At 35.9% G+C, this 26,496-nt stretch overlaps 3 protein-coding genes across 3 annotated transcripts; all 3 read left to right on the top strand.

The window, feature by feature from the left end:
- Positions 1 to 1,381: 1,381 nt before the first annotated feature.
- On the top strand, positions 1,382 to 10,074 carry LOC120331630 (P-selectin-like). Its single transcript, XM_039398739.2, has 7 exons — positions 1,382 to 1,590; positions 2,744 to 2,835; positions 4,972 to 5,073; positions 5,914 to 6,022; positions 6,347 to 8,662; positions 9,036 to 9,190; positions 9,715 to 10,074. The coding sequence occupies exons 1-7, from the start codon at positions 1,533 to 1,535 to the stop codon at positions 9,874 to 9,876; spliced, it is 2,994 nt and encodes a 997-aa protein (XP_039254673.2). The 5' UTR covers positions 1,382 to 1,532; the 3' UTR covers positions 9,877 to 10,074.
- Positions 10,075 to 17,055: 6,981 nt separating this feature from the next.
- On the top strand, positions 17,056 to 18,574 carry LOC120331632 (actin, muscle). Its single transcript, XM_039398742.2, has 2 exons — positions 17,056 to 17,925; positions 18,131 to 18,574. The coding sequence occupies exons 1-2, from the start codon at positions 17,115 to 17,117 to the stop codon at positions 18,454 to 18,456; spliced, it is 1,137 nt and encodes a 378-aa protein (XP_039254676.2). The 5' UTR covers positions 17,056 to 17,114; the 3' UTR covers positions 18,457 to 18,574.
- A 3,777-nt stretch (positions 18,575 to 22,351) lies between these two features.
- Positions 22,352 to 23,869, top strand: LOC144411752 (actin, muscle). Its single transcript, XM_078114004.1, has 2 exons — positions 22,352 to 23,220; positions 23,426 to 23,869. The coding sequence occupies exons 1-2, from the start codon at positions 22,410 to 22,412 to the stop codon at positions 23,749 to 23,751; spliced, it is 1,137 nt and encodes a 378-aa protein (XP_077970130.1). The 5' UTR covers positions 22,352 to 22,409; the 3' UTR covers positions 23,752 to 23,869.
- The last annotated feature ends 2,627 nt before the right edge of the window (positions 23,870 to 26,496 follow it).

Here is a 26,496-nt window from a genome sequence, read left to right on the forward strand (position 1 = left end):
ATCCGTGAGTAATTTTGTTGATTTTCGAAGTCTGATTAATACTATTAACAATTTTGTTGCGCTAACTCCGTCTATAGCTACATTCTTCTTCATTTTAAACATATGTTCTAAATATAAATTCAACCTAATGTCGCAAGCATTATTCATCCGTGAGTAGTTCATGTTTATTTAGATTTATCAATCATCTCTCACGGTCGGATTAAAGACATACTGTGGCGATTAGAACTAACAAGTGATATTTTGTTAATTGTTTAGATGACATTTAATGGTGCTAAACCCGGCAAAATTTAATTATGCTTTTACATACATTTCTAGAATAATTGTTGTTTTTGGTAGTTTTATTGTATATATACTTCCTTGACATTTAGTTTTGACGTCGTTCGACACTTCACTAAATCCAGTCTAGTAAAGTACAAATCACGATTTCGAAAGTGGTTTAACAACACCTTATACGTAAATAAGTTTGGTATATAATTATTGTTGTAATTATATCAGCAATATCCTGGCAATCAACATTTTTAATGAAAAGTAGATATGACAATTCAGTTTATTTAACAAAATCAGCTAAATGTCTTGTTTCTCGCACATCGTTTCATATTCGTAATGCGATAGCTATCGGTGTTTAACTTTAAATTTTTCTCAGTGAGCCCCGCTGATTTTATGTGACTAAAAATCTCATCGAATGTTTCTAATAAAAAGGGGACTGTCGTTTGCATATTCAAACTTCCAGGTTGCGACGCCAATGACAATAAACAAAATTACTTAGTAACATCTGAGCCAGTATTGCAGAAACTGAATATTTCTGCGATAATTAACCGAAGTAAGTTGTTTTTCTGACATAACACATAGCTACCCTTCAGGTGCGCTGAGCATCTTCGTATAATGGAACAGTATTTGATTGATGCTATACTTAGAAATGCACCCACATTTAATCGTTTTATACCATTGTTGTAACTACAGCATACCTGCAGAGTTTATCAACATGCTGTTTGCGTTTTATTTTTTCCTCAATTTAACTGATGTTGTTATCGCTTGAGGTATGGTCGTTCGAATTCACATTTTGATATACCAAAATTTTTAATAATGGAATGTATAATACTAGTTATCAAATTCTGAGCAACGGTTAAACCGGTTGAATACCGGTATCGGCTGGTTCTAGAGCCATCTAATGAAAAAAATATATCGTTTCACGTTATGCCTTGAACCAAAACTGACTTGCAAAAATTCAGCATTGTGATCTCCACGTATTTATACGGCTTGTGTGGAAGCCGTTTCAGACCCTTTATTTCAATGCTTAACCGGTATTAGATCAAATCGCGCCTCGAGCGCCCAGTCTGCTTACAAATTTATGACGCAGAAAGTTCGCGCGAGGTTTAACGAAATTTTTGAAACATAATCTCGATTATTAAACAAGATAGTATTTTTTTTCCTTGACGATATGAATAAATAGGCAAGTCTAAGCTTGCTCAAAGCACTCTTGTTCTATTTCATACGCGAGGCCTGCAAAAGCTGCATCGTGTCAGAAAAAAATCATGTCAAAGATTGGGGGATTCCTTGCCGTTTTAGCCATCATTGGCTTCGGATCTGGAGGTTAGTTGAGGTTTTATTTGTTTATATTATATATATATTACGTCTATTTTGAATACTGCGAAGGGAATTAGATTTGTGACAAATTTCGAATTTAATTGATGAGACTAAAAATAAATTAAATGTTGAAACCCTTTCTATGTTTCTCCTATTTCTATGTTTTATAGGTTCGTGTCGGTCAAGTAAATTGCCGGTGAAAAAAATTGGTTTGGCTGCAAATGATAAGTAAACTTTAGCGAATAAAACCAGCTTATAAAAATAATATCATAAATTCTTGAATTTGAAAAACAATGATCTAAACAGTTACTACTATTCATTGAAATCATCGCTGCTATTAAATTATTGTTGGATTTAATTAAATATGTATAAAGTAAAATATTAATAGCGTCCAAGGCGAACAAAACAATATTACTATACTGCCCAAAAGTTATTATCTGTTAAAGTGTTTCAAAAATTGAGCAATTACTGTATCGAGTGTACTATTAAAGATTTAGTTGTTCGTGACGTTATTTGTTTTACATAACCCGCTTGTTAAAAATATTAAAGCTATATCGTTGGAGCCTTTTTGTCGCCCACGACACATTGCAATATTTATGAAAAATGATAACATCAATTTTATTGTATGTGCGTGATTTGAGTTAAAAACTGTTTGTTTGTTAGTATATGCATGCGTCCACGCCATCAACATCGCGATTTGCTATTTTTCTAATCGAATTATCCTCCACCTGTGAAAATAGGTAATAATTATAGTTTTTGTGCATTACCGATTTCACAGATTTCTATCTAAGTCCTTTGAAGACCATGCATTGTACCTAGTTTGTTTGTTTGTTTGTTTTAATGCAGGCAACGGGACGCTGATAAAATCTAAAATTTGCAATATTTTTCTATAAAATTGTTTTGCAAAAATGATAATAACGTCTGTAGCTGCCCAAACGTGTTTTTCCTGTTCTGCTCAAAAACTGAGTTGGATATTGCCTATTTTAATTGGCAATCGAAATGTACAACGAAAAAGTTGTTCAAATTAACAATCAGTGTCGTAAAACTTGGTGCAATCAAATATATTCATACATGTAGGTTTTCATGCAATAATTTTAACTTCAGTGTATTGTTGAAAAAAATAAACAAATAAAACAAAATTCTTTTTTTAACATTTAAGTTCATGGGTTGCGATGTTGGTCATGTCAGAAGATGACTAGCAATGAAGAATGTAACGCTAAAGGAAATTTACAAACCTGCAAGGCGAATCAGGTATTCTGTTATTGTTGATTATTATAAATTATATATTTACCGCTGTTCAATCTAAATGGAATGTCTTCAGAGTACCGAAGAAAACAAAACAAAATTAATAAAAAAATAGGCTGTTTTGTACAGAAGTGAACACAGTTTTTCACACAAGAATTGATGTGCTTAAATAGTTTACACCTTAAAATCAGATCAATATTTGTCTATTTTCAGTAAGCTGACGACTAGTTCATATTATTTTGCAAAAACATGCTCACTTGATGAATTTTTTAGGACGTATGCGCACGTCTGAATGCTTACGTCGAAAACCACACGTTTGGGAATAAGATCTTTCGGCCTGAAGGAGCAAAATAGCATTTGATGCAATATTTTTCCTGTCATGCGAATGTGCAAAACTATTTTCGTAAAAGTTTCTCTGAGACAAATAGATTACAGCGTTATGTCGGAACTACGATGTCATACTCGGGTCTGGTTAAATGGTAACGTGGCGTGAAACACTCTCTTATCTATCAAACTAAGTACGCAGCGTCATTTATCGCTGGGGGACATGTTAATGTCGTGTTGTTGAATAAACGAATCCACGTGTTGTATAAAATAACTTATGTTTTCTCACGTTAGAAGATACCATACACGCGCTATTGGTTAACCTGATTCGAACTCTCTCCTTGTTGTGAAAATAAATATTGTTTACCTGTATAGTTTCGTTAATTAAAAAGTAGGATTTGGGTATTTGTAAGCGCCTGAAGTAGCACATAATATAGTTATAGAACGAGTAAATTCTCATTTTCGTATTTTCTTGAGCTACCACGACATGCAAAATAATCGCACACTCATCGATTTTGTGGTTGAACAAAATGTGGTAGAGTAGTCCGACTATTTCATAAAATGAGAAATTCAGCATTGGCTTTAAGAGAAAATCCAAAAGACTAAAAAGATGATATAGTTTTTGTGTTGGGGTATGTATTTCATCTGATTTGTAGTATTGAACGATAACTTCATCCACCATGAAGCAAATACATTCATATATAATGAGTCACTTGTTACACATTAATTAATCTAAGCTACGCAAATAGATGTCAAAAGTTTAATGAAAGACCGATGCTTGCGCCTATGCCTGATAGCCTTAAGCACTTAAATTTATAGGAAGTTATTTGATGTTGATTTAAATATTTGAAGGTCTTTGAGAATATTGTATCGAAGGCTGGATTATGTAAACAACTTAACTAATTGAAAATATTAATCTCTTTTGGTGATGTTTTCTCGGTGGTACATTGGAATTAAAACAAGTTTCGTTGCAATGTAGGTTACGATAACTACTGATTACATATATATTTAATCGTTTAATTTATGGTATACGGCATTATGGTGTGTAGTTATTCAGTAGACCTTTACTTTATGATTCGCGGTAGAATGACCTTTGTCTGTTATGACGCCCAGCCTTCTTATATTCACATTCAATTGCGTTGTAATTAATAGACTAGTGTTAACGTGCGATGTCAAAGTGCCGGTAGAGTTAAGTTCCGATAGACACCATAAACAAATAAGTTTAAAATAGCGTTTCTTGGAACTATCTGAAAAACTGGTTTACTTGAGATTTTCGCAATTGCGTTTACTTTTATGTTCATGTCACAGGTCATTTAAAATATTTTTCTTTGAAATAACTTTCACGAGAAAGTTTCGTCGCCATGATCAACGTATGAAAAGATTTAGAAGTTACAATATATACCCATATTAACTCATTATATTATATCTGCGGAGCTTACCAGCATAAAACATACCAAATACGAATGCATATTCCTCGCTGTCCAATCATCATTTCATAAGTGATTTGAATTTAGGCCAAAGACGTACGCGTTTTGTGTAAGATATTTAACATCACCGAAGAGAGGTAAAAGAAATGTGAATTCTTGTTTCAAATATGCAGTGTTTCCCCCTTTACACGTTGGTGGTTAGCAATACTAAATTACGTCAATTGAGGCCACAACTTTTACATTCTCATATCTCAAAATTTATTAAAAAAAGTATTTGAGGTACTAATGAAGAGTTACACTGTTTAAGTCACATGCCTATTTCCAGAACAAACTCAAGTAATTTTTTCTATTTCCATATTTTTTGTATCTTAAACGTTTATTCGTGTTTTAGGCTTGCCTGAACCAGATATTACAAAGCAATGATGGTTTAAAATATGAAATAACCAAGGGTTGCAGGAGGAAAAATAGTCCAATTTGCGCACGAGATAATCAAGTAAGTTATAATGATATAGCACATTGTTTTGATTTCTAGTTCTGATCTGAAAGCCTTCAACTAGCATGGTCCATTAGCAGAGAACTGCCATCCCTTTTTCTAAGTAATATTAATGTCAGGAAATTATTTGAGAACTTCTGCTTTGGGAAATAACTTCAATTACCATTGAGCAATGGATAGTTGACTTGGTCTTGAATCTCACGTTGACGTATCATTCAGTTGGATATACAATCTGTTTGTATTAGTATTCTATGCGTTTATTTGATTTTCTTTATATCTTTCTGTTAGTTTAAAGGTTGTTATAGAACTCTAGAAATTAGTCAAGAATTCTCACACTTCTAGTCGCCCTAACATAACTCGATGCGAGCATGCCCATAACATCACTGTTGCGCTGCAGGATACATGAGAAATGAAGTTGGTAAACCGATAGTTTTGTAAGTTTTTGCGTCTATTTAGACCAGGACGAAAACATCAATTTTACATTAATATCATAACGAATCCAAGCGCTGAGTTCTGTTTTCCAAGAAGTGAAGCGATACCGACGTTCCTCAGTTTTACGTTCACAAGCACCAGCATCCAACCTTATATTTCAATCCTCCCTGATTCAATAAAGACAGAGCAAAGCATTATATTCCCAATGTTGTGACGTAATCTTATCCGGAAGAACTGTATACTTGCGCAATTCATATACTCTAAGTCTAGGAGGTGATAGAAAAACACTGAAATTTGGCCTAGATCCCATAGAAATACCTTCACATAATCAAGATATCTAATCTAACATATGAGGTAGGGAACGTCATTTGAATCAAAATTAATAAGGCTTATCTCACTTTTTATAAGAATGTTGGGATGTATCCTACGCAATGCCAGAGCATGAAGGATCAATCAATCTGCCGATGTTGTTGTGATACAGACTCTTGCAATGGGCCACAGCTGGAATGTAAAGACGGTAAACATAAAATAGTGTTCATAAAACGTTCTTTTTAAATTTGGAATCCGTGACAATCATACTATATTTATTAGAATAGATTATTGCAGATTATTTTCACAGAATACCTACTAAAACGTATCTTATATAATTAATTCACATACTTAATTATGCCCGCGATAAGAATATAAATTGCAATATCTTCAATCATGAATTACGAATTTCATCATCGAAAGTAGTGAATGATCATTTCCACAAGCCTGTGCATCCAAACAATATATTATACCGTTAGTCAGGTGCTTATTTTACAGAATAAAAAATGAAAGGCAGTTTATCCTTTTTCAGTAGTGACATGTAAAAGACCTCAGAATCCTGGAAACGGTATGGTAACTTGTCCAAAAGGAATTAACTACGGTACTAAATGCATTGTCAAATGCAACAGAGGCTACCGACGTCAAGGACCAAGAACGATTGTCTGCACTAATGGGACAGATCAAGGTTATTGGGAACCGAGAACGTATGCGGCCTGTTTGCCAGCAATCAGAAGTGAACAAGCGGAAAAGACAGTTTTGTGTCAGAAAAGAATAGCTGCACCAGTATTCGGAAGTATGGTCTGTGAAAACAAAGGTGAGCATAAAGATAAAACAACATATAATCATATTGGAACAGTATGTGCTTTCAAATGTGACCCTGGATACTTTTTGACTGGAGCAGAGAGTGTCTTCTGTCTTCCTGGTGGTAGTTGGAGTATATCTGTTCCCACGTGTATAAAAGGTACATGTCAGAAACCCCCACAAGATAAAAACCGTATCGATGACTGTACCGATGACAGATCTTTTGGCAGCACCTGTTTGTCAAGATGTAAAAAAGGTTACAGACTGATAGGTAGTTCCACATCTACATGTGAGTCCATTAATGATGCAACCAGGCAGGGAAGATGGTCTGAAAAGTTTGGCAAGTGCTCAAGGGCATTGTGTAGGCCAGAGTTGATAAAACCACCCAATGGAAGATTGATATGCACAAACAGAAATTTCCTTGGCAGCGTGTGTACCTATGTGTGCAACGAAGGATATGACATTATAAACGAAGATGTAGAGAGAATCGAACAAATTGAATGTGTTGAAAATGGCGAAGTTATAGAATGGAACGGTCCTCCGCCTAAGTGCTTCAAAATCACATGTCCCAGGCTGCAGATACCTTCTGATGGAAGCGTGGCATGCGTCGGAGATGGAAGCGTTGGTAGTAGTTGTACGTTCTCTTGTAACGCTGGCTTTGATCTTGTTGGCGTTCGCGAAACGACGCTGAAATCAGTGTGTGCAGACAATCTAAACAACAGAGACGGCGTTGGAGTGTGGTCTGTCGAAACGGTGAATTGCGCCCCCATTAAATGTGAACCTGCAAGAGAAGCACCGCTAAATGGTCAAGTATACTGTACAAATGAGAATAATGTAGGCAGCACTTGTACATTCACATGCGACGCTGGATACGATATGGATAATATCAAATCATGGTTATTATTCAATCGTTGCGAGCCTGACCCAGCTGGAGACGGTATTGGCAAATGGAGTGCTGATCCCGCTACCTGCAGTACAAGATATTATTGCCAAGAAGCACAAGTAGATCCAGAACACGGGTCGGTTACGTGTGACAATGAAGCCTATATGGGAAGCGTTTGCCAATTTTCTTGCGATGACGGTTACCAGCTACGCGGATTTGATAGAATAACTTGTCGGGATATCAAAAATGATGGTGATGGCATAGTGGAATGGAGTTCTGAGGCGCCCTCTTGCGTAGCAGACACCTGCTCCATGCTTTGGCACGACAGATTCACCGTTAGAGCTGAGTGTAACTCCATGGCTGATGATAAGCAATACACCATTGGAACAACGTGCATATACTCCTGTTTAGAGCCCGGATACTATCTTGAAGGTGAATCGGAGATAACGTGTACATCAAGAAACAAATGGAGCGCTAACGCCGCACCTAGGTGTTTTGTCATAACATGTCCTCCATTAAATATACCTGAAAACGGAAACCAACCGAAATGTAGTAATGGAAACAAATACGAATCACGATGTAATTTCGAATGTAATCCAAAATATAGTTTGTCGCACACCGATACTTTGATTTGCGAAGAAGGAACTAAAGGAGGGAAAGTAGGAATTTGGGACAAAGCAGTTCCTGAATGTGTTTTGAGTGAATGCCTTGCAATTCCACCAACCCCGAGTAGGGGAACAGTGACATGTTCAAGTGGTGCATCTATTGGGTCGTATTGTACCCTTGAATGCACGCAAGGCTATGCTCCAAAAGTTAGGAGTATAGATTGTCGTGTACAGGAACAAAGGACAGAAAACGGTGTGAAAGAAATTCCAAGATTTTCACTACTAAAGGATTTTTGTTGCGCGGAATGCCGATCTGATTTTCACATAGGGCAAATCGCTGACTTAAGATTTCGTAAAAATCTTGAATCAATTGTAGGATTTACCAAGATGCTACTTACTCAGTTGGTAGGACAAGAAAACCAAGCATATTTCTCCACATTTGCGTACGGTGATGAGGTTGATGACTCTACGGTAATTCCTAGAGAGAAATTGGAAAACATGGCAGCCATTGATAACATAGTGAAACAGATGGAAAAATGGGAAGTTACGCCTGGATTAAGTGAGTCATATTTTATGGTCGTTTGCCAAAAAGAATGACATATATTTTTCCGTCTAGCTGATCTTTCACTGACTGTCCAAAGTTGCTCAATCAGGTCACCAAAGTGTAAAAACTACATATAACTTTATCTGAGGATTGAAAAATATGCGAGAATATGGTTTCAAAGTATTAGTTTATATGGCTACCCAACTTTAACACCTACATCCTTACCATGGGTGAGGATAGGACAACTAAATTAACCGGGGCCCTAGTTTCAAAATAATCGCTTTCAAATAGTTTTTCCGTGTTATATAGTATTTACTATAGTTCTTTTAGATAATTAGTTTTTCTATATATATAGCAATAATGAACTGTGTTATAATACTTCTAACAGAATCGGACACCAGAGGCGCACTGGATTATGTTAACGATCAATTGTTTGAGGGAGTTGACAGCAACGCCGCAAGTTTTTTGATTATCGCAGCTGATGACGCTCCTGATAATGTGAGAAAAGGATCAATAGCAAGAATTCTGGATCGTGGGATTAATGTAAGAGAGAGTATTTATTTGTAAATACACGACGTTAATATAAATATCAATTTTGTTAGCGTGGCGATTAAGCAAAAATAAATAAACATGGACATTATGACGCCATATATAGTGAGCGGCAATTGAAAGTTTGACGACTGGAATAGTGCTTTGATAGTTAGTTTTGAAGAGTGTCATCATAACAAGACACATCAAGAGCCACTATGTGGCATTTAGTAACTTTATTTCTTGATTACTAAATCAAACCTATGTTTTATATAAAAATATTTAAAAATTACCGCAGATATCCTTGGTAAATCATATCGAAAACTTTTATATTTGTTATATTTGTAACATACAGAATTAATACTATTTGTAAAGTATGCCTTCAATATGGAAGACAGCTTTGAAAAAGTTGAATATGAACATGTAATTAGATTATAATCATTTGTCGTTGAATTTTTGCAGAAAAATAAAGCGTATATTACCTTATTTCTGTACAAGATATCTTCATTCCAATATAACTTATTTGAGAACACTTTTAGATCATTGTGGCTGCATCAAACAACTTTGCCAAGCTTACCTGGGATAAACTTCTGGGCAGCGATGAAAACGTGGTCAACCAAGACGCGAATGAGATAATGAAAAGAATCTATGAATTAGCTTTCAAAAATGGTTGCCCAAATACGGCACCTAGATGTGTTTGAACATAAATTTGCTTTCTCTGAGTAAGACGTGTTTATAACTAATTGGACGATATATATATTAATACATCAACCTGTTACAGCCGTGAACGTGCTCGTTCAAACTATATATTATAGTACAAATAAAAGTAATCATATAATATTCATATAATTGTAAAATATACATAAGTGAAAAAATAAATTTTGTTGTCATCGAAAGTATTCATGATTTTGATTTGAGTCTGGATTAGTCTTTCAGTCTGATTTTAAATTGTACATTGTACAATACACATACCAGTGATACCACGTTCCGGTGTCCGCCATCTTGGTTGACATACTACGGGTGTACCGACTCTAATTCAATTCGATACCGACACCATATTCCCTAACAATGTACTATGTATAAAATATATAACGCACGGCTGAAAAGAGTGGGTAACTTATGAACATATGACAGTACCACTCGCGGTAAAAAGGTTATCTATACGTTTGCTAGCTAGATTTTGTAACACTCTGCTAATGTGCAAGTGTCCGGTATTTCACTGAAAATCAAACGAAACGGAGGATAGTTTGCCCCTAATTGCTGCTGCTGATTTTGATGCTATGCTAGAATAATCCATATTCTTTATTCATAAACGAAAATATAAAATTTGTTGCTTTAAATACTATTTATGGCTATATCGAGTCAATGTAAAATTATTTACGTCTGAATTCTGCGCCAAGCGAAATAATATTTTATTCTTAAGAAACGATATTTGTCATTAATTCTCCCATTGTTTCCCCTGTTAGAGTTACAGTTTGAATTTGTAAGCTATTGTTTGAGGACAGTGAATTCGCGTGATAAAATTTCCTGTGCACTGCATATTCGTCCTTATACGTGGGCTAATAACGGATTTATTAAACTCAAATCTCCCGCCATGTTTTCAGTCCAAAACTGGTGATATCCAAACTATTTTAATATGATCAACTGGGTCACAGGCGGCGCTCGAAATGTTTTGGCAAAATAAAAATCAATTCAATAATTTTTTATAGATGTTCGTCAGGTTATTGTTTCTTCCGTTTAATGGTAGCGAAGTAAAATGTTTAAATAGATTTACAGAAGTCGATTGTAGTTTACTAACTCCCCATTATTCTGGAAACAATCAAGAACTAACTCCATCGACTCATTATTGCCAACTAGCGGTTTGATTTCACATTTTAGAGTTTACAACGTTTTGATAAAAATAGAATTAGTTTCCAACAGGCTTCTGGATCGAGAACTATTTTCCATCAAAGAAATGCTGTGCTTATTTTAAAGATATTGTAATGGTCTGTGTTCTTCTGAGCTTTCGTAAACTTGTTCATCCAAGAAAAGTTTTCAGTCGTCAAACTCGGTTGGCTGTGAGTTCTCACCCGTTCTTCCAAATACTTCAATTATATATGTGGAATTCACTGCCACATAGCTGTTTTCTTGAATGTGTGACATATACTATTTAATGACGGGACGGGTGTCACAGTTTGGGTTTTGCTACTGTGATAGTTAATATATCAGAAGACTCAAAATTTCGGATTGGTTATTTATCGATACCGCAACTCTACACTTGAAACAAAAGAAGCAGCAGACACAACCAAGAAGCAGCCGACCCCTAGCCCGACGAAGGAAGCAAGAGAAATATTTTCTGTCGCACGTGTAATGGGTTGTACGAGTCGGATAATACATATTCGGATGTTAACACAGCATCTAATAAGGGGTTAGCATAATAGTATATAAGCATAAAATATATATACAAAGCATAAAAACGTACACTATGGTCCGTGACACGGGTCCGGTATTACAGAGATTCGACGAATACGAGTAATAATAAGTCATGGACGTAAATAGAGTGTTCAATAGAAAGTTCATGACGTCATAACGTAAAAAAAGAAAAATACGTTTCAGACTGCACTACCACAATTGTCACCAAGATATGTCGTATCTGGTATTTCATTGCAAAATGGTGCCGTAGTAGCTGTTCAATCATTTTGGAAAGATATTTTTACATTTGTTTTTAACTCCAATACAAACGAGAATATACCGTACGGTGTAGTAGGAAAGATTATAATCGACAAACTATATCGAACTGCCGCGAAAGAAGTCATCTGAGTTAAATAAATATAATCTTCAGTCGGCCGTCTCATGTTTAGTCCCCACGCCCATATATGCAACTGCACGTCCACTGATATGCATATTCCAGAAGCGATGGAAGATCCACCCGGCGCATTTAATTCTTCAATTTAATTCACGCCGTTAAAAGAGGCGATTCTCAGATTTTTTTCATAGGAGGGAATTGCCGAAAAGACAGTTAATTACATGATGTTAATAGGCAAATATGGAAATGCTGGAAAAATTAATTGTTTCAGGCGCTAAATACAACCTGGATTGAAAAAGCAAATCTAATTTCAACTGAAAAATAAGGATGTAAATATTAAGAATAAAAAGCGGTATCATAATATATGTATATGTAAAATGAAAAAACTATAAAATATGTTTTAGGAGTGCCGCGACAGATAAAAAACTCTATTTTATACGTGGTTAAATCGCAAAATTTCGCAATTTTCAATCGGAAACTATACCGTAGTCACCTGGAGTTGATCCAATCCATTATTAAAATACCGGCGGATTGCACACGACTTAATTTCTCATTATGATGATGATACTAATCAATGTAATAATGTAAAATTTTATCGTCGACCTTGGGATTTTGCTAACGGTGATATCTTGAAAATATTATTGAGCGGCTTAAATTTAACAATTTTCCAAGATCGCAAAAATGCGAATATATCTAATTATATTCGGGAATTACACCATATATTTTTATGTACGCAGATTGCAGTATTTCAGAGCAATAATACTTTTATTTTATTGTAATCGTAGGTAGACGCAACGGTGACCGTACATTTGAACCCATGTGTATATCCGCAGGTTCAATTTATATGCGGGTGCTAAGACCCTTGGGTTAGGGTTAGTATATGTTCAAATATCCGTGAAACAAAAAAATTTCCATAGGTACAATAATATGCAGGGGCAATTGTCGTGGGTTCAAATGTAAGTTGTTTCAAATGTAATGGAACCAGGCGCAACGGCGAGTTACGTTAAAAATAATTACATTAATATGGCAAACCCTTGTTAATACTCATATCGGCCATGGACTGACTATTTTGCGCAACAGGAAAATAATCATCGACGAAAAAATCGGCAATATCAACGAATGACGTAATCGCGAGCTAGGACTGTTTCGATCTCTTATTATTATTGGACACGAAATGGAACTGTGGAGCGTTTTGGTATTATGTTGTTGGGTGAATCCTAACTCGATTTGACGAATTTATCAGTATTCAGTTTTCATATCGATAAAATTTCCGGCGTGAACTAACCGAACACAACTGTAAATTTGACTAACGTTTGCGATTTCGTGGAAAGAAAATAACCAACAAAGGGCAAAAGAGGGATTATTACTCGCAATGATTATACTTACAGTTTGTTAACCCCCTCAATTTCCAATATATATATATATATATATATATATTAAATATTCACCGGTAAAAATGACTGTGGATTCAAACATTCACGGGTGCCGATGTCTGTGCATGAAAATGTCCATGTCTGCAAATGTACGTGAGTGAAAATTCCGTTTGTGTAAATGTATATGGGTACAAGCGTCTATGCGTGCTCAAGTTCGTGTGTGCAATTGTGCCGCAGGAAATATCGCCGAATGAAATTTTTCCGCATATGAAAAATAGCAAGAGCATTTTGCTGTAAAACAAGTATTTGTGATAAAAACAGTTTGGTTTATAGCAGTGGTTCTCAACCTGTGGTACGTGTATAGCATATATTATTTCCATTTATAGCATATATGGTTGTTAGATGAATGTGAGGTTACCGTATATTGCTATTTCGTAGATTGTCTCTGACTTGCAAGTCACTCGTTCACCCTTCAGCTTCAACGCCCACGTGAATGAAGATGCGTTAAAAATCTCTATATGTTTTTATTCGTAAATTTCCACAACACACAGAATATTAATCTTATAACATTTATTCAGACTAGCTCAGAATGGTTTACATCGTCTTCCCCTTGAAAGATAACGAGTCGTATTTATACGTCCATCATAAATCTTATTAAATACTGTAAACGTGAGCTCGTGATTCACGTTATAAACAGAAACTCCTATTATCTCAATGAGGGTAATTATGTACATCGTACGGATGGGAACTTAGATATAATTATTTCAATCAGTGCCAAAGGTCTTGAGAATATAAATTTTAATTTGATAATGACTGGGTGGAACATGTTATGTTTCTTAAACTGGTGTAATTTGATTCCTACGAAAGTCTTTGTTCGAATTTTGGGAAAAATTAACTTTGTTTTGATGATTTAAACATGAAATGGGGTACATTTGGGGGTTAGTTGCTATATTATCTCCCCATCTTACTAACTGGAAGTTTAAAGATTTGGCACCCTCTAATAAATTGAAAATATATAGAAAAATACAATACACAATGCTAAAATTAATGATATAGGTCAAAAAAAATATTTACATGTATATGATCTACAATGAGACACGACATTGAAATAAAGAAGAGTTTATAGAAAGAGTAAAGATTGTAAAGTAGAATTACAGAAGGATGGCGTATTTTTATTTTAAAAATTTTGGTTTGGACGGTTAAAACATATTTTCAATTTAATGTATTTCGCTAAGTTAAAATACTTATACTCGCTTTATCGCATTGTTACGATATTGTAGACCTAGTTGGTCAATATATGCTTGTCCCATGTCGGGAAGAAAAAACGCGTTGCGACCTAGTTGGTCTATATATGCTTGTCCCATGTCGGGAAGAATAAACGCGTTGCGACCTAGTTGGTCTATATATTTGTCCCGTGTCGGGATGAAAAAACGCATTTTCAAGTTTATGCCATCTCAGGGCTTTTTTGAAAAAATAACGCTTTTGGATACAATTTTTGTTTAACGAGCTTATTATTTCACCGTTCTATATGACGGCTTTGTAAATATTTAAAAGTATGACTCGCTCGAATCTACTTTTAGAAAGCATTTTAATTCCAACGAAATCTATTCAATCGAAAAGAAATTCTAACCACAAATATTCAATAATATAAATCTCTTAAAAGGTATTTGAAATTAGATTATTCAAAGTAGTTACTATTAATTAATTTATAAAAATTGAAAACCGAATAAAACGCCATGTATATTTAAGAAGACAAAGAAGTACTTTACCTTAGTATTAGTGGAAGAATGAAAAATGTCTGTCTCAATGAGGAGAAAAACCTGCAAATCATGAAACAAATTGTAGATTTACATCCTCCTGATCTGTATATCCATTATGTATGCGCGAAAATATCTCTATTGTTTGGAATAGAGCGCGTAATTTACCGTAAAACAGTCCATATCGTTCATTGTTTTCAACAGTTTGTTTTTGATTAGGTTTTTCATTCTGACTCCATATCAGAAGGTTGCGTGTTCAAATCACGTCGGGGTCACCATTTATAGCATATATTATTTCCATTTATAGCATATATGGTTGTTAGATGAATGTGAGGTTACCGTATATTGCTATTTCGTAGATTGTCTCTGACTTGCAAGTCACTCGTTCACCCTTCAGCTTCAACGCCCACGTGAATGAAGATGCGTTAAAAATCTCTATATGTTTTTATTCGTAAATTTCCACAACACACAGAATATTAATCTTATAACATTTATTCAGACTAGCTCAGAATGGTTTACATCGTCTTCCCCTTGAAAGATAACGAGTCGTATTTATACGTCCATCATAAATCTTATTAAATACTGTAAACGTGAGCTCGTGATTCACGTTATAAACAGAAACTCCTATTATCTCAATGAGGGTAATTATGTACATCGTACGGATGGGAACTTAGATATAATTATTTCAATCAGTGCCAAAGGTCTTGAGAATATAAATTTTAATTTGATAATGACTGGGTGGAACATGTTATGTTTCTTAAACTGGTGTAATTTGATTCCTACGAAAGTCTTTGTTCGAATTTTGGGAAAAATTAACTTTGTTTTGATGATTTAAACATGAAATGGGGTACATTTGGGGGTTAGTTGCTATACGTGTACCACTAGTGGTCTGCGGGAGCTTTTCAAGTGGTACGCGAGCAGATTTGAATTATTGCAACAATTAACCTTTCAGTTGGCTAAAATATGCCGGCAACGCTTTATATTTCTTACTGTATGTACTCGCTGAACATCGTTTATGGATGTTTCCCCAAGCTTCAGTTTTCTTGTTCATTCCCGTAACCATAACCAATCAGCAATAAGTCAATAATGTCGCAACACGTAACAATTGCATTTTCGCACCCAGCTGCTCAGACACTTCCGTCGCCCAAACAGATATTCAAGCATGGTTGCAAACATTGCCTCGTTTTTGTAGTTTCGAGTGATATTTGTCAGTGTTAGTTTTGTTTCAAGAAAATAATTGTGAATTAATTAACTTAAATGTCATTATGTCTTCCGCGGAGCTTTAATTTATTTGCAGTAATTAATAATGAATCTCGTAAATGCTGCGATGGACAAGGCTAAACTTAGCTATATATATATATATCAGTACCTGCAAACGGTACATGGTTGACTAATTTTAATACAAATGATGGTTTCAAACACGTAAACCAGTTTATATGCCCCAACACTTTCAGAATAAGCATAAAGTTTGCAATAGTAAAGTATAGGGATAATTTTTCCGGGGTCAATGGTCGTGGAAACGTCTATAGCGCTGGTCCGCTACCAGTCCTTGTCTTTAAAGATCGCCCTCTTCCGCTATTGCCCACCTTAAATGAAGCGATATGGGCATGTTATTGTCCGTTTTGCGTGTTACGCCACAAAGAATGTAGTGCCACATCATAAAATACTCCCATAGCACGTTTCTTGTGTCTTTTTCCTTACGCCAAAAAAGGGGCTTTGTCGGTGGTACGCGGCCATAGTAAATACAGTAAAGTGGTACGCGGTAATATATCTTATCTTCCCTTTTATGGTGTCTAAATAAAAGTGCAAGTTGTCACGCGGTTTAAGTGTCACGAAAATGTGTGAAAATATGCTAAAATAGGTTGTGAATAGTGCTGGATAAAAATTTAAAACAGCTGGGATGTTGAAATTTCGTACATCCAAGACATCAAGTAATATAAATAAGTGCGTAGATCAAATTTTATCATCATTCGACAGTTCAAGTCTTCTAATCTACAAATACATTAATATTCCTAAGTTAAACAATGTCTGACGGAGAAGAAGATCAAACCGCAATTGTCTGCGACAACGGATCTGGATTAGTTAAATCTGGATTTGCTGGGGATGATGCTCCAAGAGCAGTTTTCCCTTCCATTGTCGGAAGACCAAGACATCAAGGCGTGATGGTAGGAATGGGACAAAAAGATAGCTATGTCGGTGATGAAGCACAAAGCAAGAGAGGAATTTTGACACTCAAATATCCGATTGAACATGGAATCATTACCAATTGGGACGACATGGAAAAGATTTGGCATCATACAATGTATAACGAACTACGAGTTGCGCCCGAAGAACACCCAACTCTTTTAACTGAAGCTCCATTGAACCCAAAAGCAAATAGAGAAAAGATGACTCAAATCATGTTCGAAACATTCAACGTTCCAGCAATGTACGTAGCCATTCAGGCCGTTTTGTCGTTGTATGCATCAGGCAGAACTACAGGTATTGTTATGGATGCAGGAGATGGTGTTTCGCACAATGTGCCAATTTATGAAGGATATGCGCTTCCCCATGCAATTGCTCGGCTTGATTTGGCTGGACGAGATCTGACCGATTACTTGATGAAGATTCTTACAGAAAGAGGGTACTCTTTCGTCACGACTGCTGAACGTGAAATTGTCCGAGATACCAAAGAAAAATTGTGCTATGTTGCACTCGACTTTGAACAAGAAATGGCGACTGCTGCATCTTCTACATCGCTCGAAAAAAGCTACGAACTTCCTGATGGTCAGGTCATTACAATTGGTAATGAAAGATTCAGATGCCCTGAAACTCTTTTTCAGCCATCATTTATTGGTAAGTTGATTTATATATCTTCAATCTCGTAGATAACTAATACTGACGACCAGTCTCGATGGAGATGAAATAGCATTAGAAAAACTAACGAGATAGCCTTCGTAATCATGCCACATTGCATTTCATAATATATTCCATAGAAGTTAATTTGATAAAATTAAAGTGCACGTTTTGCTTTATTAATTGTCATTAAATTAAATTTAAGGTATGGAATCTGCTGGAATACACGAAACTACATACAATTCTATAATGAAGTGCGATATTGATATTCGTAAAGACTTGTACGCCAACAATGTTCTCTCTGGTGGAACCACAATGTATCCCGGTATTGCTGATCGTATGCAGAAGGAAATTACTGCCCTTGCACCAAGTACAATGAAAATCAAGATCATCGCTCCTCCTGAAAGAAAATATTCTGTGTGGATCGGAGGATCAATTCTTGCATCTCTATCAACATTCCAACAAATGTGGATTTCGAAGCAAGAATATGACGAAGCAGGTCCATCGATTGTACATAGAAAATGTTTTTAACTTTGATTATTTATTTTGCTCCTTCGCAAACTAGAATTCAATACGAAGAGTTGATTCTGAAAATAATAAATAATCGGAATAAAATAATTTGAATAAATGTGAACCTGGTACAAAGGCATCAGCGTCTCGTTATCATATTCTCCTTTGAATGAGAACGACCATGGGTATCTCAGTTTTATCTCTTTAGCGCTAAAACTAGACTCTACTGATGAGATGCTAATGCTACATGAAAAGACAAGTGCAGTTATCACTTATCGATCTTTAGATCGGTAAGTATGTTGATAGGTATTTGTCTGTCTGTTTGTCTGTTAGATGCACGCGATATCTCACGCAGTCGTCAAACTCGGTTGGCTGTGAGTTCTCACCCGTTCTTCCAAATACTTCAATTATATATGTGGAATTCACTGCCACATAGCTGTTTTCTTGAATGTGTGACATATACTATTTAATGACGGGACGGGTGTCACAGTTTGGGTTTTGCTACTGTGATAGTTAATATATCAGAAGACTCAAAATTTCGGATTGGTTATTTATCGATACCGCAACTCTACACTTGAAACAAAAGAAGCAGCAGACACAACCAAGAAGCAGCCGACCCCTAGCCCGACGAAGAAAGCAAGAGAAATATTTTCTGTCGCACGTGTAATGGGTTGTACGAGTCGGATAATACATATTCGGATGTTAACACAGCATCTAATAAGGGGTTAGCATAATAGTATATAAGCATAAAATATATATACAAAGCATAAAAACGTACACTATGGTCCGTGACACGGGTCCGGTATTACAGAGATTCGACGAATACGAGTAATAATAAGTCATGGACGTAAATAGAGTGTTCAATAGAAAGTTCATGACGTCATAACGTAAAAAAAGAAAAATACGTTTCAGACTGCACTACCACAATTGTCACCAAGATATGTCGTATCTGGTATTTCATTGCAAAATGGTGCCGTAGTAGCTGTTCAATCATTTTGGAAAGATATTTTTACATTTGTTTTTAACTCCAATACAAACGAGAATATACCGTACGGTGTAGTAGGAAAGATTATAATCGACAAACTATATCGAACTGCCGCGAAAGAAGTCATCTGAGTTAAATAAATATAATCTTCAGTCGGCCGTCTCATGTTTAGTCCCCACGCCCATATATGCAACTGCACGTTCACTGATATGCATATTCCAGAAGCGATGGAAGATCCACCCGGCGCATTTAATTCTTCAATTTAATTCACGCCGTTAAAAGAGGCGATTCTCAGATTTTTTTCATAGGAGGGAATTGCCGAAAAGACAGTTAATTACATGATGTTAATAGGCAAATATGGAAATGCTGGAAAAATTAATTGTTTCAGGCGCTAAATACAACCTGGATTGAAAAAGCAAATCTAATTTCAACTGAAAAATAAGGATGTAAATATTAAGAATAAAAAGCGGTATCATAATATATGTATATGTAAAATGAAAAAACTATAAAATATGTTTTAGGAGTGCCGCGACAGATAAAAAACTCTATTTTATACGTGGTTAAATCGCAAAATTTCGCAATTTTCAATCGGAAACTATACCGTAGTCACCTGGAGTTGATCCAATCCATTATTAAAATACCAGCGGATTGCACACGACTTAATTTCTCATTATGATGATGATACTAATCAATGTAATAATGTAAAATTTTATCGTCGACCTTGGGATTTTGCTAACGGTGATATCTTGAAAATATTATTGAGCGGCTTAAATTTAACAATTTTCCAAGATCGCAAAAATGCGAATATATCTAATTATATTCGGGAATTACACCATATATTTTTATGTACGCAGATTGCAGTATTTCAGAGCAATAATACTTTTATTTTATTGTAATCGTAGGTAGACGCAACGGTGACCGTACATTTGAACCCATGTGTATATCCGCAGGTTCAATTTATATGCGGGTGCTAAGACCCTTGGGTTAGGGTTAGTATATGTTCAAATATCCGTGAAACAAAAAAATTTCCATAGGTACAATAATATGCAGGGGCAATTGTCGTGGGTTCAAATGTAAGTTGTTTCAAATGTAATGGAACCAGGCGCAACGGCGAGTTACGTTAAAAATAATTACATTAATATGGCAAACCCTTGTTAATACTCATATCGGCCATGGACTGACTATTTTGCGCAACAGGAAAATAATCATCGACGAAAAAATCGGCAATATCAACGAATGACGTAATCGCGAGCTAGGACTGTTTCGATCTCTTATTATTATTGGACACGAAATGGAACTGTGGAGCGTTTTGGTATTATGTTGTTGGGTGAATCCTAACTCGATTTGACGAATTTATCAGTATTCAGTTTTCATATCGATAAAATTTCCGGCGTGAACTAACCGAACACAACTGTAAATTTGACTAACGTTTGCGATTTCGTGGAAAGAAAATAACCAACAAAGGGCAAAAGAGGGATTATTACTCGCAATGATTATACTTACAGTTTGTTAACCCCCTCAATTTCCAATATATATATATATATATTAAATATTCACCGGTAAAAATGACTGTGGATTCAAACATTCACGGGTGCCGATGTCTGTGCATGAAAATGTCCATGTCTGCAAATGTACGTGAGTGAAAATTCCGTTTGTGTAAATGTATATGGGTACAAGCGTCTATGCGTGCTCAAGTTCGTGTGTGCAATTGTGCCGCAGGAAATATCGCCGAATGAAATTTTTCCGCATATGAAAAATAGCAAGAGCATTTTGCTGTAAAACAAGTATTTGTGATAAAAACAGTTTGGTTTATAGCAGTGGTTCTCAACCTGTGGTACGTGTACCACTAGTGGTCTGCGGGAGCTTTTCAAGTGGTACGCGAGCAGATTTGAATTATTGCAACAATTAACCTTTCAGTTGGCTAAAATATGCCGGCAACGCTTTATATTTCTTACTGTATGTACTCGCTGAACATCGTTTATGGATGTTTCCCCAAGCTTCAGTTTTCTTGTTCATTCCCGTAACCATAACCAATCAGCAATAAGTCAATAATGTCGCAACACGTAACAATTGCATTTTCGCACCCAGCTGCTCAGACACTTCCGTCGCCCAAACAGATATTCAAGCATGGTTGCAAACATTGCCTCGTTTTTGTAGTTTCGAGTGATATTTGTCAGTGTTAGTTTTGTTTCAAGAAAATAATTGTGAATTAATTAACTTAAATGTCATTATGTCTTCCGCGGAGCTTTAATTTATTTGCAGTAATTAATAATGAATCTCGTAAATGCTGCGATGGACAAGGCTAAACTTAGCTATATATATATATATCAGTACCTGCAAACGGTACATGGTTGACTAATTTTAATACAAATGATGGTTTCAAACACGTAAACCAGTTTATATGCCCCAACACTTTCAGAATAAGCATAAAGTTTGCAATAGTAAAGTATAGGGATAATTTTTCCGGGGTCAATGGTCGTGGAAACGTCTATAGCGCTGGTCCGCTACCAGTCCTTGTCTTTAAAGATCGCCCTCTTCCGCTATTGCCCACCTTAAATGAAGCGATATGGGCATGTTATTGTCCGTTTTGCGTGTTACGCCACAAAGAATGTAGTGCCACATCATAAAATACTCCCATAGCACGTTTCTTGTGTCTTTTTCCTTACGCCAAAAAAGGGGCTTTGTCGGTGGTACGCGGCCATAGTAAATACAGTAAAGTGGTACGCGGTAATATATCTTATCTTCCCTTTTATGGTGTCTAAATAAAAGTGCAAGTTGTCACGCGGTTTAAGTGTCACGAAAATGTGTGAAAATATGCTAAAATAGGTTGTGAATAGTGCTGGATAAAAATTTAAAACAGCTGGGATGTTGAAATTTCGTACATCCAAGACATCAAGTAATATAAATAAGTGCGTAGATCAAATTTTATCATCATTCGACAGTTCAAGTCTTCTAATCTACAAATACATTAATATTCCTAAGTTAAACAATGTCTGACGGAGAAGAAGATCAAACCGCAATTGTCTGCGACAACGGATCTGGATTAGTTAAATCTGGATTTGCTGGGGATGATGCTCCAAGAGCAGTTTTCCCTTCCATTGTCGGAAGACCAAGACATCAAGGCGTGATGGTAGGAATGGGACAAAAAGATAGCTATGTCGGTGATGAAGCACAAAGCAAGAGAGGAATTTTGACACTCAAATATCCGATTGAACATGGAATCATTACCAATTGGGACGACATGGAAAAGATTTGGCATCATACAATGTATAACGAACTACGAGTTGCGCCCGAAGAACACCCAACTCTTTTAACTGAAGCTCCATTGAACCCAAAAGCAAATAGAGAAAAGATGACTCAAATCATGTTCGAAACATTCAACGTTCCAGCAATGTACGTAGCCATTCAGGCCGTTTTGTCGTTGTATGCATCAGGCAGAACTACAGGTATTGTTATGGATGCAGGAGATGGTGTTTCGCACAATGTGCCAATTTATGAAGGATATGCGCTTCCCCATGCAATTGCTCGGCTTGATTTGGCTGGACGAGATCTGACCGATTACTTGATGAAGATTCTTACAGAAAGAGGGTACTCTTTCGTCACGACTGCTGAACGTGAAATTGTCCGAGATATCAAAGAAAAATTGTGCTATGTTGCACTCGACTTTGAACAAGAAATGGCGACTGCTGCATCTTCTACATCGCTCGAAAAAAGCTACGAACTTCCTGATGGTCAGGTCATTACAATTGGTAATGAAAGATTCAGATGCCCTGAAACTCTTTTTCAGCCATCATTTATTGGTAAGTTGATTTATATATCTTCAATCTCGTAGATAACTAATACTGACGACCAGTCTCGATGGAGATGAAATAGCATTAGAAAAACTAACGAGATAGCCTTCGTAATCATGCCACATTGCATTTCATAATATATTCCATAGAAGTTAATTTGATAAAATTAAAGTGCACGTTTTGCTTTATTAATTGTCATTAAATTAAATTTAAGGTATGGAATCTGCTGGAATACACGAAACTACATACAATTCTATAATGAAGTGCGATATTGATATTCGTAAAGACTTGTACGCCAACAATGTTCTCTCTGGTGGAACCACAATGTATCCCGGTATTGCTGATCGTATGCAGAAGGAAATTACTGCCCTTGCACCAAGTACAATGAAAATCAAGATCATCGCTCCTCCTGAAAGAAAATATTCTGTGTGGATCGGAGGATCAATTCTTGCATCTCTATCAACATTCCAACAAATGTGGATTTCGAAGCAAGAATATGACGAAGCAGGTCCATCGATTGTACATAGAAAATGTTTTTAACTTTGATTATTTATTTTGCTCCTTCGCAAACTAGAATTCAATACGAAGAGTTGATTCTGAAAATAATAAATAATCGGAATAAAATAATTTGAATAAATGTGAACCTGGTACAAAGGCATCAGCGTCTCGTTATCATATTCTCCTTTGAATGAGAACGACCATGGGTATCTCAGTTTTATCTCTTTAGCGCTGAAACTAGACTCTACTGATGAGATGCTAATGCTACATGAAAAGACAAGTGCAGTTATCACTTATCGATCTTTAGATCGGTAAGTATGTTGATAGGTATTTGTCTGTCTGTTTGTCTGTTAGATGCACGCGATATCTCACGAAGGCGTTGTTGAATCTGCTCCAAATTTTGCATGTGCATTCATCATATTTCGGACCAGAAGCCTATTGATTTTGGATAAATTATGTCGTATAATTAGCGAGTTATTAATCAATTAGTGATGGGACACGCGGTGTCACTATAGAGTCATGGATCGAAACCGCAGTTTCGATCGATAAGTCTTCGGTCTCCGACCGATTTTCTCGTTTAACACTTTGTGGCGTCTGAAGCTGCCGTGAAACCATGGTGGGAATGTCAAACCAATGCCGCTATGGCCAAACCACGGCGGGAGACTTTTAGGCTGTTACAAGCAATGGCGTGTGGCAGAGTACCACGGCAGCATATTAGAAACCATGGCGGGTAAAATAGTGCATGTGGTAAGATTTCATGACATCCATTTGTAACATGCCATGAACAACGACAGGAGCTGCCGCAACCACGCCCCGTAATAACAACCTTTGGAAGCGTCCTATACGAGCCGTCATGTAATTGTTAAAACGTTTCGTAACTGATAGACCTCGCATCTTAATCTTTTGCTGGTATATGCCGTATTACGCCAATGTTCACCTTGTATGTAAATACTGGATTTCTCGTCCACCGACTTATTATGTCTATTGCGCAAATTTTAAAAGGGATGCCACTCGTCAATGCAACGTAGTACATCTACTTGCACTCTACGGTTGTTCATGTAAAAAATCTAAAATCACTCATTCTAATGTTTTATGGCTTGGAGTTGGTGGTTGATTTTTTTCTTTTAGCAGAATTTTATATCTTTCAGCAAATCTCTCCTTTGCTTTCTTTCCAGGAAGAAAATTGCACGTAATAAATTCGTATCGTAATAGTTATTGATGAAATCGCCCCCTGAGTTGGTCCGCTCCATATTTTGTGTTATAATAATTTGATATGAAATTGTTTTTATAAAGCATGGGCGGGTTTTTACTGGTGGTAGAGCATGTTTCATTTCTATACGATCGAAAAATTCAAATACAGCGCGCCAACACATAATTCGTTCATATATATATACATCAGAAAAGATAAATGTTTTATTATCACATGGGAATTCATAACTAGATATGGTATGAACTGATCTTTATAGAGGTAAAAAATACACATCACGTATAAGCGTCAATTAGTGAAAACGAAAGTGATTAAGGATTCGGCAAAATGACGTGGACTTGAAATTGAACCCGAGTCCAAAAAATGTGTGGATTCGAGTCCAGATCCTAATCTCGTCCCATCCCCAATACTAACTCGCAACAATCGGTATTTACTCACGCGCAATTCTATACTATATTGATTTATAGTCTCAGTAGCTTTCGGCACCTTAATAGTTGCCCGTGGATTAATTTAATATATTTCCGAGTAAATGCGTTTGACCTTGCTTCGAGCAAATTTTCTTGTAAACAAAAATTATCTAGCGGAAAATAGATATGACACTGTGCCGCGTCTTTATTCTCATTTTGCGCTCAAATTTGCGCTCTGATTTTTTTGCTTCTATTACATAAGGCACAACGTGACTTTCCCGAATCAGGTTTTTAAGTATTGACAAAATCAATTCCCAGTCATCACGTCGTAACATGACATCATCATATGTTAACATGACGTAACAGTAATTTTTTATTCTAACTACAATATCAGTCATACAAAGGCGTTTGGGAGTTCTGTATTCTTTAAATTTTCCGTGCTGACAATGAAAATTAGCATTCAGTAAATTTAATATATTGAACATAGCCAGCTCACAAAATTTGGTCCTAACAGCGACAGATTGTCCATTATGACCGCTGTAGGAACGATACAGGTAGGCCTATGACATGTTAACATTTTATGCACATGATAGGTCAGTTCAGGACAAGTATCATTTTATATTTTCTTATTCATCCATGTGACCGGGAGTTTCCAAATTACATAAAATTCTGACAACGTTTTCATGAATCGTGACTAATTTTAATATTCTGCCAACTAATTAATGACAAAATAAAATTAATGAAAGATCTAATAATTTATTGTTTTAGACAATTCATCATATCTCGACTAGACAATACGACAAATGTTTCGAATCATGTCAGTTTTTGTCGCGTTTCTTGAAATATATCCAAATTTTAACTATCAATATTGGAACGTATGAAAAACTTGTCAGAAATAACTTCCCTGGAATTTAAGTCTCAGTTCAGAGGGGTTACAGTGGTTATGGTCATGATATAACATCTAATTTTACTGGCTTTACATAACTATATCTTAACAGTGAAGTGTAAATTGGTATTTTTAGGCATCTGATAGACTTGACTAGACAATCGAATTCAAAATGTGTTTTTGGAGTAGCATCGTCTACAGTAGACGATATATGCAAATAAAATTCGTTTAAAAATAAGGCGATACATATATTACGTAATGTATTGCTTTTTACACAAAGAAGATAT

Source organism: Styela clava, chromosome 6, assembly GCF_964204865.1.
Source record: "Styela clava chromosome 6, kaStyClav1.hap1.2, whole genome shotgun sequence".
Taxonomy (NCBI): Eukaryota; Metazoa; Chordata; class Ascidiacea; order Stolidobranchia; family Styelidae; genus Styela; species Styela clava.

Bases quoted from the DNA above. Each gene is read 5' to 3' on its own strand.
- LOC120331630 (XM_039398739.2), top strand. From the start codon at position 1,533: ATGTCAAAGATTGGGGGATTCCTTGCCGTTTTAGCCATCATTGGCTTC. The intron at 1,591-2,743 runs GTTAGTTGAGGT...TTAACATTTAAG, and splicing joins CATTGGCTTCGGATCTGGAG to TTCATGGGTTGCGATGTTGG. The intron at 8,663-9,035 runs GTGAGTCATATT...TACTTCTAACAG, and splicing joins GGAAGTTACGCCTGGATTAA to AATCGGACACCAGAGGCGCA.
- LOC120331632 (XM_039398742.2), top strand. From the start codon at position 17,115: ATGTCTGACGGAGAAGAAGATCAAACCGCAATTGTCTGCGACAACGGA. The intron at 17,926-18,130 runs GTAAGTTGATTT...ATTAAATTTAAG, and splicing joins TTTTCAGCCATCATTTATTG to GTATGGAATCTGCTGGAATA.
- LOC144411752 (XM_078114004.1), top strand. From the start codon at position 22,410: ATGTCTGACGGAGAAGAAGATCAAACCGCAATTGTCTGCGACAACGGA. The intron at 23,221-23,425 runs GTAAGTTGATTT...ATTAAATTTAAG, and splicing joins TTTTCAGCCATCATTTATTG to GTATGGAATCTGCTGGAATA.